Genomic DNA, 10,539 nt, shown 5'->3' on the forward strand with positions numbered 1-10,539 from the left:
GTGTGTGTGTGTGTGTGTGTGTGTAGGTGCTGAAGCGCGCGCACTGTGTACATAAACCCCATTAAATGCTAACACAGCATGTTCCAGAATGTTGAACAAGTTCAGAATGTTCCCCAAACAGCTATTTTATTTCTCCGAGCAAGTTCTGTCACTGAAAAGAACATTCTGTGTCGCATACACACTTTCTGGCAGCATCCCATGATGATTATCATTTAGCTATGAAAAAACCTCACAGAGGGTAATGGGTCAAATACATTTTTATAAATGTTCCAAGCAAAAGCACTGAAGTGGAAGATTTGTTTAACAATGCTGAAACATTCCTGATGAAATTCACATGAATGACCACCCAGATTTCAAATCTTGAGTAACAAACTAAAAAAAATTGTTTGCACTGTCCCTCGTGACAAATGAAGTTCAAATGACATCCAGTGAACTAGACAGACAAACATGCTAGGAACATTGCTTTTGTCATCCCTAATGTTCCAGGAATGTGCGGAGAACCAAAAATTGTTAGCTCAGGAGCTCCCTGACATTTCAGTTCTGTGAAGGCTTACCAAACCTTTCATTTTATTCATTCCAGAATCAGGAGATTGAAGAACTCACCAAGATCTGTGATGAACTGATTGCTAAGATGGGCAAAACAGACTAAAATCTCCCTAGAGACTTAGACCGGATCCTTCTGTCTACAATGCCTTCTTTCAGCCCCGCCTACTTCTCCTCTACTCTGTGCATGCGACTGCGGATGCCACCCCAGCGCTACCCAGCGATTGGCCAGCGCCTCTAGAATGCCTCGCTACGCCGACAGATTAGGTATTGCGTCTACACGGTCCTACTGTTTCCAGCATGAAGACGCTCACCGCGCTAATGTGCACTCCTAGAGCCAGGCAGCAGTCCCAGGCTAACATCCGGCTGGGGAATACCTAGCAGCTGAGGATGGATCAAAACTGCAGTCCAAGTACATAGATGTATGGAGGCTATTTTTGAACAAGTTTACTGACGTTAATGGTTCCTTTTTGTTTAAATGCTTGTGTGGATATTGCGCGCACGTATGCGATTGTCAAATTAGTAATTTGTGGTTAGCAAAAGTAAGGTGCTTTCATTTGAATATGCGCTTTTCGTTCTTCAAAATCTGTGTCTTTTTGTCGGTTTCGTTTGAATTTGTTTTTTTTAAAAAATGCGTCCATGTCAGGTAAAATTCCTGACAGGATTTGGAGAGTGGTTTTGGGGCAGATGTATTACTTTAGAGCGAGAGTAGAGAGGGTGGGGGACATTTTACACAGGAAATGAGTCATAAATTACCAGCGAAAAGAGCCTCAGATGCACTTGCTCCCCGACACACAGCGAGGACCTAATCTTAAGAGGCAGAAAAAGTCTCACCTTCATTCTTTGTGAATACAAAGTGTACACAAGAGGACATTGGTTGCATTTTATTTTCCCTTTGTCGACTGACAGCATTGGATTGCTTCTGAATTGGCAATCCATTCCTGCGGATGGGAATTTAAGCCTTAGGGCTCTGTCACCATCAGGTTTTTGACTAGGCTTGTCCATCCTGAATTAGTTGTATGCACTAAAGGCTGCACAAGTATGGTGGGTGACATTATGACCTGCAGTTGAACTCATGATGAATTCCCCTCCTTCAATTGAGCTTTTGCTTCATCACCAGTAGATCACAACTAGCAATGCTGGTGGATTTTGTTATACTGGCAGTGCCATTGCTTCATTAGGAAAAGGTACACATGCATGCACATGCACATGAAAATTAATACAGCTGCATTGTATGTGCTAGCCCATTTCACTGTGTCATGCTTTATCTTTCATGAATCGTTTTTCTAGATAAATTCTGTGTTCCCTAAGAAAGCTGAGTGACTCTATACCACATCAGATTTAGAAACCCTCATGACCTCATGTCCAGTTATGAAGAAGTGCTTTTGTCATGCCAAATTGGCTTCATGGGTACAAAATGGAGTACTGTAATGGAATGTTGTGAAAAGAATATTGACGGATATGTTTAATAAGTTGGAAGACTATTTGAAAGCAAGAATATTTACCTTCAAGTGTATGTACAATAATTCTGTCTCTTTGCAGATTATCATTTATGTAATGATCTTTTTTTTTAGGCACTTAGCCTCCAAAAAATCAAATTAAGTGCACCTGTAAAGTCTTTTTTTTTGTTTATTTAAACTAAAATGTAGATGAAATGGTAAGTTGTGATAATAATGATTTCACCTCCTCATAAAAACAGGCAGTTTTTTTGTTGTTTCATTTAGTTCACATTTTCCCCCCATTTTAAATGTGGGCCTTAGTGATTTGAGAGAGGAGAGGCAGCCTGAGAAGTATGGGGGCCGTCCTGCCGTTGGCCGTTGTTTTTGTATGTCCAGTCTAGAGTTGTGCTGAGACTGAAGAAGAGCCTTTTACCCTGAGAGGTAATGTGTCAACATCAACATCATAGCAACTGTACCCTAATCTCTACACACACCCACACATGGTCATACACATATGCAAACACACAAACACACACACACACACACCCTCAGTCAGCTATATTAGCACTCAACTGACGATATACAATGATTTCCTTGTGCCAAATGGAGTCAAATTTTTAGTTTTCTAATTAAGTTTGAATTCGAAAAAACTGCCAGTTATATTGCCCCAACTAACACATCTTTTATTTCTTTTTGGATTTCAAGTTATGTTCGATCACAGCTTTTTGTATGGAAATGACAAATAACCATTTTCCCCTGTTTCCCTCATTAATATTTGCAAAGTGGAAAAAAAACTAGTGAAATGACAACATTTACTAATATATATTTTGTCCAAATCTCATTGCCTGAATAAAAATGACTGTAATTATCCTTTTTATGCTGCCATTTCTCTCAGGAGCAGACATTTTTAATACAATACTTAAAAAAAAAAAAAAAAATTTGAGTATAAAAGCCTTTTAAGATGTACACTGTCATTTCCATGAGGGTCTTGACACAAAACACACTTGTGCGTCATCCTTGCACAGAAGAATGGAAAAACACGACTGTTCAAAAGCTTCCTTTTACCGTAAATGCGTGTGGGGCCTTAATTGCCTGTCCAGGTTTCAACTTCATGTGTGCGTATGTTTGTGAGTCAGCAATAGCAGACTCTTATAGTAAACCTCTTACACTCAACTGTAATGGCCTCTGACAGCCGATCAATCCAAAGAGGATGATGGTTATTAATGTTCAGAGATGCAAACTTTGCCCTTGCGATTAAGGGCAACAGCAGGACGATCACATTCAGTTCTGTACTGAAGGTGTTGTCCTTTAGAAAGCCCTGAAGGAAAGACATTACTCAAAAGACTTCACCACAGAAATAAATTGTTAGCATTAACACTGTGAAACACAAAGTGATTTACACACATTAAAGGATGTATTAAGTAAGCATTTAATTGACTTTTTGGAGAAAAACTAGCTCTCATTACACACAAATCAAATGTTGGATAAATTAAGATTTTTAATGATGTATTTTCACATCCTCAAGAGACTTAATTTTACATTATTGTCTTCTGCAGGTTAGTTAAAACATGACCGTCATGTCCTGTGCCAAATTTCAAAATGTAGCTTCAAAATCTTTAAAGAAGGGGGATATAATACAAATAAAGAAATTGAGAACGTTGGGGAATCAGGCAAATTTTCAAAAGACAAAAGATGAAGCTGGAGGGCTGTGGGAAAAGGAAAGATAAAAATCCGCGTGAGAAAAGCCTTCAGCCGCTGGAGGCTCTGAAGTGTGGCAGTTGTGATTGGACGCGCCGCAGCTTGACACCGGTAACCGCGTCGCCACGAACCCGCGGCCAGGCGCCGGCGCGTCACGCAACGCGCTCCTCCGCGGGCCCTGCCGGCGGTTAGCGCCAATGCGTTATTATGGCCACTGCGAATGCGGCTCGGCCGAGGGGGCCGCCACCTGACCAGAGGGAGCGGTTAAAACGAGCTTCGCTAAGTCCATTATCCACAGGTGCTGCGTGTGCTGACCGCAGAGGGAGATTAGCGGTAAGATCTTAATGCTCCTCAGTGCTGTCCCGTCTCCCCCCGAATCGCCTCATTTACAGTAGGCTACTGATCCGTCCCACCGCTGCACCATGAAGACTCTCCTGGCCTGGCTGCTGCTCGCTGCCCTGGCTGTTCACAGTGAGTGCGCCAAGCTTTCCTTCCACAGGAAATCAGGGGAGGAGGTCTTAGGTCATTGGCCACACTTGATTTAATTTGCCAAATGTTTTGGAGGAAGTATGGGGGGGGCGGGGGGTTGTGATGGTGTGGGGGGTTGCCAGAAGTAAAGGCACTGCTCCATTGCTTGGTGCTACATTTATTATTAGCAATTTAATACAACCCGTATCAGTAGCCTGATAAGGGAAAATTGGCTCGCGCCGGAAGGGCCATTACGGGCTCTTGGGCTGAGCTGTTACTGTCGCGTTCCCGGTGATATGGAGCTATATTTATGGCTCCCCTGTGTGGGTATAGTGGGGTGACGTCTGGTCGCTGCAGTGTGCTGGGTCGGCGAAGCGATGTTCTGAGCCTTTGGTGAGTTGTCGTCTTATTGTTCTGCTATGTGAAGGCGAGGCGTTGAAGTGCTACACGTGCGTGGCGTCCAACGAGGACGAATGCAACCGACAGGGCTCCTCCGACTGCCCGCAGTACGCAGACGCCTGCTCCACCATCACAGGACCCAGTAAGTACACCACAGGACCCACTCGGTACAATATCTACTGGGTACAGGTACTATACACAGCAGCTACAGCACCCATTATGTACAAGCCCTTCACACAATCATTGTCTACATGACCCACTGGGTACAGGCACTTCACACGGACAGTTGCTATGGGATACAATGAGTACACCCTTCACATTGTGATGTCACAAGAGTTCAGACATCGAACAGACCCACAGTTTACTTTGGAACCAGTGGTTGGCACCAGATCTAAATTGTTTTTAATGGGAAATTTAGCATGTGTGTTATGTAGTTCTCAGAGCAACTAGTAATATAATATGATGCGTATAATATAATAACAGTATGTAATGAGGAGCAATGTTCTGCTATTTAACGGGAAATGCTAATTAAATGGTGTAATTCATAGCCCCAGTGATCAAAGCTGATGGGTCAGAGGAGGGCAGTGTAGTCTTCACTGGTCTCAAGGTCAAACTGTTGAAAAGACTTCTCTTTGCGTCCCAAATCCAAACTGCCACAAGATGGCACTGTAATACTGAATGCATCATTGAACCCCTGGTTGCTATCAGAATAACAGACAAGCTGCTGAATCATGAAAGACCACATAAATGCCACAGCCAGCACATTTGTGATTATTACCAAATAATATAAAGCGAATTTCCTTACATCAATAGTATTTTATTCTGTGTGGTTTCATTATATTTCGTGCGAAAAGCATGAATCCTCTGGAGTTTTTAATAAACACAGATGCCAGAAATTGCACTGTGCAGGTCTGCCATACAGTAGTTGTATTGAACTTGACAGAATAACTCACGGGGTTTGCATAAATGTAAGAGATATGGCTTGATGGACTTGGAATATTTTCCATTTATTGCTTGAATGTTTATGCTTATGTGCTTATGTTGGTTCAGACACACACACACACAGATTTTTCTTGAACTAAAATGTAGATTTCAACTGATTGCAATGCAGAGTAACAGTGTAATTGCAAAGAAGTTCAGCTTTTGTGTTCTGCTATGTACATCATGCTTCTGATGGGAGCATTTTAGGGGCAAGGAAACCTATTGCAAATATATTTTCTTCATTTTTTTTGTCAGTAAGGAAAGTGGTGATTTAAGTGCAACCGGAGCTCGAGCCCTACCCCCTATAATGACAGCGTGCGCCTGTTGCTCGTTGCTGGTTGCTGGTGGAGGCCCAGACTTCAGCCTGTTCTCATCACTCTGGCACGAGCACCAAAGCCCCACTGGGTACATTTATTAACAACATCCATCTCTGCCTGTGATATGGTTGGAGAGTGCACAGAAGGCTGCTGAAGACTGCTGCAGTCTGGGTTTTAATTTGGGCAGTCACCAGCTCCACCCACAGGACCTGGCGAGCAAAAACAACGACAAAAAAAAAAACACCTGACTAATCAAAATTTCACAGTTGCCACAATTCTTTTAATAGCTCTGACCAGATCTGGCCTCTGACTGAGGGCAAGACTTACTGGGAAATAGTGATTCAGCAGTGCCTCACGCTGAATTGAGGTTGCATTACTAAACCCCCCCCACTAACCCCCTCCACACGTGCGCCGGGGCTGAATGTGCTGAGGCAGCGCTTTGAGGGAAGAGAAAGCCACATGGCGTCGAGCCTCCCGCAGTTCAGAGGGCAGGAGTCACCCGCGTCTTGGAGGAAGAAGAGGAGGAGGAGGAGGAGGAGGGAGTTAAGGGGCAGGGCTCCCATCTGGGTTAACTCCTTCGCGTGGCGGCTGTCGTTTCCGAACAGAAAATCAGACCTGCCTGATGAACCGCAGTCTGTGGTTGTTGGTTCTGAACTTGGCCCAAGCGGTTTCCACAAAACACGTCTCAAAACATTTATGTACAGTTATTATTAGCCCTCAGAAGACGTGTCTTCGCGTCCCACAGAAGTTATCACTACAGCTAAGACTCTTTTTTAAGCTAAGGCTATGGCCAATTGCCATTTTCCAAGCTGTATCGTCTGAATGAGTGACAGACAAATGTTTTTTTTTTTCAGTTCCTGTGTTACAGCCCCAGTTCCTGTGTTACAGCCCCTAATAGTTGACATAAGTATGTCTCCATTTAATGTAAAGACTGCCTCGCACTTCAACCTGAGTATAATAAGCACAGTTTCAAAAGTCTCTTCATTTCAGCTCTGATCATGCACCATTTCACCCCTGCCCCACCACCCCCCTTCCCCCACAGACACCGTCATGAAGTCCTGCTCCTATAAGCCCTTCTGCGACAAGGCAAACAACGGAAACTCGGGAGCCAAGATGGAGTGCTGCTTCTCCGACGACTGCAATGGACCTCACAAGGGCCGCAGCCACGGCGGCCACCCCAGCGCCACGGGGGCCCTGGTGTCCTGCCCCGCCCTGCTGCTGGGGGCCCTGACGGTCCGGCTGATTGTCGGCTAGGTCTGGCTAGCGTGCCCTCCCAGCCAGGCGCAGGCCTGTGTGCTGCAGGCCTCTTATGTGCTAATGTGGTAAGACTAAGACCATTCAAATGGCCTGCAAGTGGAACAGCCCCAGTATTAAGGGGAACATCCAGAGGGGCGTTGCCATTGAGTGCAGCATCATGGCTGGTTAGTCATTAGAGATAATTCCTGCTACGTAATTCTATTTTTAATAATGTAGGATGAAATTATTTTTGATGTGGCATGAGTTCTAAACATATGCTCATTGGTCTTTATTCTGGACTGCATTTAACCTCAAAAATCAAGTTTAGTTATATTTTCACTTTAATTTATACCATTATCAAATCCAGCCCCTATTAGAGGGGTAGACATTTAAGAGTGGCCAATAATAATGATCATTTCAGAAGAATATGAAGAGTATGTGAATTTCCAGAATGAATAATAAGTGAGTGACAGAACAAGACTGGGAGTTTGCAGTTTACATATGTTAATTTAACCCCAGGGTGCACAATATTCTTTTAAGTTAGTTCTATGTTCATAGATGTTGTAATGTTTAATTTAATATTTATATTCACAACGAGAGTAGGTGGTTCTATGCATTTTAAAGGTCATAAGCTTTTAACAGGCACTGCAAAGAGCAAATTTGATTGTTTTCAGAATCTAAATAGTATTGTGCAATTACATTTCAACCAGAGAAATGTATTTGGTTGCATTTAGGCAAATTGTATGTACGGCTGCACAATTTTGTCATAGCTGTTATTGTGCTTCTGGGCTAATTGCTAAATAAAATTAGCTTTATTTGCACCCAAATAATCAATATGCTATTATATTTGTCTCAAGGATACAAAGATCTATAAATGTCAGTTTTTGGGTGGACCGCAACAGCGGGGCCAGCCCTACAACTGCAAATGTCTGTGACTGGGTGACTGAGTGAGTGATGAAGTTACACCATTGGTCGGCCGAGTTTTGAAGTCACACCTTTGGTCGGCCGGTCCAGCCATATATTAGGGTTTGACCTGGTCTTGTTTCTTTCTCGGTTGCATTGCTCGAAACTACATGTTTCGGGTTAGTGTGACAAATAAGAACATGTTTTTAAAGTATGTCCCAACAACAACAAAGATACCACAGTGTTATGACAGCTTTTCTCACAGCGGGTGCCTCCACTTGGCAGTCACAACAGAGCGAGGAGACGGAAGATTCCAGATTCCCCTCGCCACCAAACTAAGCTGTGAGAACGTTTGGAGTGTCGAGGGTTCTCGCAAGGTTCAGGGTCACAGCTGATAAAAAGGCACATTTTTTTCTTCTTCAGTGGAAAGCGAGAAAGAGGCCTTCCAAACACAAATGCTGTCAGTGCACAAGACAAATATGAAACAATAACTTTGCCTGTTCCATGTTGAACCATTTCGGAAATGGTTGGTGCATCCAATATTCCCCGCCACCGATTGAATGCTGGTAGTGCAATAGACACCAGCTTGCCATTTATCGAATTTGAACTATTCATGCTTCTGGCTTCGTGAACATAAGGCTGACAGCACACTATGCCAGACTGCTGGCTCGTACTTTTTAATTTACCAGTTATACTGTGTATTGTTACACTCCTGGGTGAGGATCTCTAGATATGCCTGTAAATAGTAATACAGTAAAATACATGTGACTTTTAAACCTCAAGAATATCATGAAATATTTTATTATAAATGAATAGAAAAGCAATTGTCCTTATGTGGTTCAATTGCTTCCTTAGTGAAGGTATAAGAGAGCATTCAGTAGTTCAGTACCTTTGGAGTCTGTTATTAGCATTTGTCAGTTAGAAGAGCAGAGTTCTGCCATCCCCATCTGTCCAACAGATCAGAAACACTCTTCTGGAGGTAGTCCTGAATGTGCAAGTGCCCTAAGACTTAACAAACAGATCTGCAGAGGCTACACTGCAAGATGCAAACCACTAGTTAGCCACAAAAACAGGGTGACGCCTAAAAGAGCCCACAGAGTTCAGGAAAAAGGTCTTGTGGACAGATGAGACCAAGATTAACTTGTATCAGAGTGATGGAAAACGCAAATGGCCGAGGCCAAAAGGAACTGGCCTAGATCTGCACTACCCCCTGCCCCGCCCCTCATCTGTGAAACATGGTGGAGGGGGGTGTTATGTTTTGGCCATGTATGGCTGCCACAGATACTGGCTCACTTGTTTTCATTGATGATGTAACTGCTGATAAGATGCTTCTGTACTCTTCAGAATTCTATCTGCTCACGTTCAAGCAAATGTCTTCAAATTCATGCCTTGGACGGTGCATTCCACAGCAAGACAATGATCTCTAACATGCTGCAACAGTTTTTCAGAGCTAAAAACTGGAAAGTTCCAGACTAGCCAAGTTATCCACCTGATCTGAAATTCAGCAGACACTATATTACCATGTTACATGATTATTAATTTATAAGATTCATGACACATGATCTGTGATTTATTGAGACATAAAAGCAGCCAGAGTGTTTGGACTCCACTGTATGTGTCCTGATAGTAAAATGAATGATGTGCAGCACAGACTGTACTGAATATTTTGGCCACTACTTACAGGTGTGTGTGCTCACCTTCCCCTCTCCGGCTCCATGAATGCCATTTCTCAGGTTCATATTATGCAAAGAATTAAAAACTTACGCAAATAGGAAAGCTGCAAGAACAGATTCGGCAAAGCATATACTCTCTGTGCCAATATTTAAGTCAGTTTATTACAGCATATATTTTTTAAAATGTATCCATGATATGGCCAATCATATATTCAAAAGTATTCAGTGAAGAAAAAAGTGATAGAGAAAGATAAGGATGGTACAGATCTTACAGATCTGAGGTGAATGCATTGGCAATAATATTATAAATAGGAAACACTGCTTTTTTTAAACACTGCTTAAAAAGAACGTGTTCAGAACAAATATCCTGTTTCGCGTGCAGGGTGTCACTGGTGTAACGTGTTTGATGTGCGGGAGAATCTGAGTGGGTGGAATTTAGCGGACCCGACAGAGATGGAAACTGAGTTTTTCTCTCTCTCTATCTCTCTTCGTAACCTCTGAATAAATGAAAACCACAGGAAGTCACAGGCAGCAACAGGTGAAATGTCACTGAAAAATACAAACCTTGGTGATTTTGCAGCGAAGGTCAAACGGAGTTGGCAAAAGGTTGGAACATTTGTCAGACCTGACTCGGTCTCTGCAATAGCAAACTCCTGAATCCAAAGAGCTGTTTCTGGTTTCTTTATAGCCAGAATGGGTTTTGTCCTCACACACACCTGAGCTCGAATGAAAATAATGGCCCTGTCCTGTGACCAAACTTCAGTGATAATGAAACCAATGCAGTTTTCAGAGTAAACCTTTGAAATTCCATTCTGTTCTCCCCAGTACCTTAAAGATCACACAAATGGCATACTGACCTCAGTGATTTATGTATTCGTGTTA

General features: G+C 42.9%; 2 protein-coding genes across 4 annotated transcripts in view; both read left to right on the forward strand.

Moving 5' to 3' along the window:
• tacc1 (transforming, acidic coiled-coil containing protein 1) overlaps window positions 1-10,539 on the forward strand; it is a 390,586-nt gene that overhangs the window by 35,396 nt on the left and 344,651 nt on the right. For 2 of the 3 annotated variants that reach the window (XM_064353919.1, XM_064353917.1), the window contains exon 13: window positions 581-2,850. The exons of the other annotated variant lie outside the window; for it this stretch is intronic. In XM_064353919.1, the coding sequence (XP_064209989.1) occupies window positions 581-649 (69 nt within the window). In that variant the 3' untranslated portion in view covers window positions 650-2,850. Of the gene's footprint in view, window positions 1-580; window positions 2,851-10,539 lie in introns of those variants that run through there. 3 annotated transcript variants of the gene reach the window in all.
• On the forward strand, window positions 3,991-7,911 carry si:ch211-113d22.2 (uncharacterized). The gene is made up of 3 exons (XM_064353920.1): window positions 3,991-4,151; window positions 4,576-4,689; window positions 6,888-7,911. The coding sequence occupies exons 1-3, from the start codon at window positions 4,103-4,105 to the stop codon at window positions 7,097-7,099; spliced, it is 375 nt and encodes a 124-aa protein (XP_064209990.1). The 5' UTR covers window positions 3,991-4,102; the 3' UTR covers window positions 7,100-7,911.

This window comes from Anguilla rostrata, chromosome 10, assembly GCF_018555375.3.
Source record: "Anguilla rostrata isolate EN2019 chromosome 10, ASM1855537v3, whole genome shotgun sequence".
NCBI lineage: Eukaryota > Metazoa > Chordata > Actinopteri > Anguilliformes > Anguillidae > Anguilla > Anguilla rostrata.

What these genes read in the sequence shown, in the direction of transcription:
- si:ch211-113d22.2 (XM_064353920.1), top strand. Translation starts at nt 4,103, where the DNA reads ATGAAGACTCTCCTGGCCTGGCTGCTGCTCGCTGCCCTGGCTGTTCAC. An exon ending in CGCTGCCCTGGCTGTTCACA is followed by an intron (nt 4,152 to 4,575) that starts GTGAGTGCGCCA and finishes TGCTATGTGAAG; the next exon opens with GCGAGGCGTTGAAGTGCTAC. An exon ending in CTCCACCATCACAGGACCCA is followed by an intron (nt 4,690 to 6,887) that starts GTAAGTACACCA and finishes CTTCCCCCACAG; the next exon opens with ACACCGTCATGAAGTCCTGC.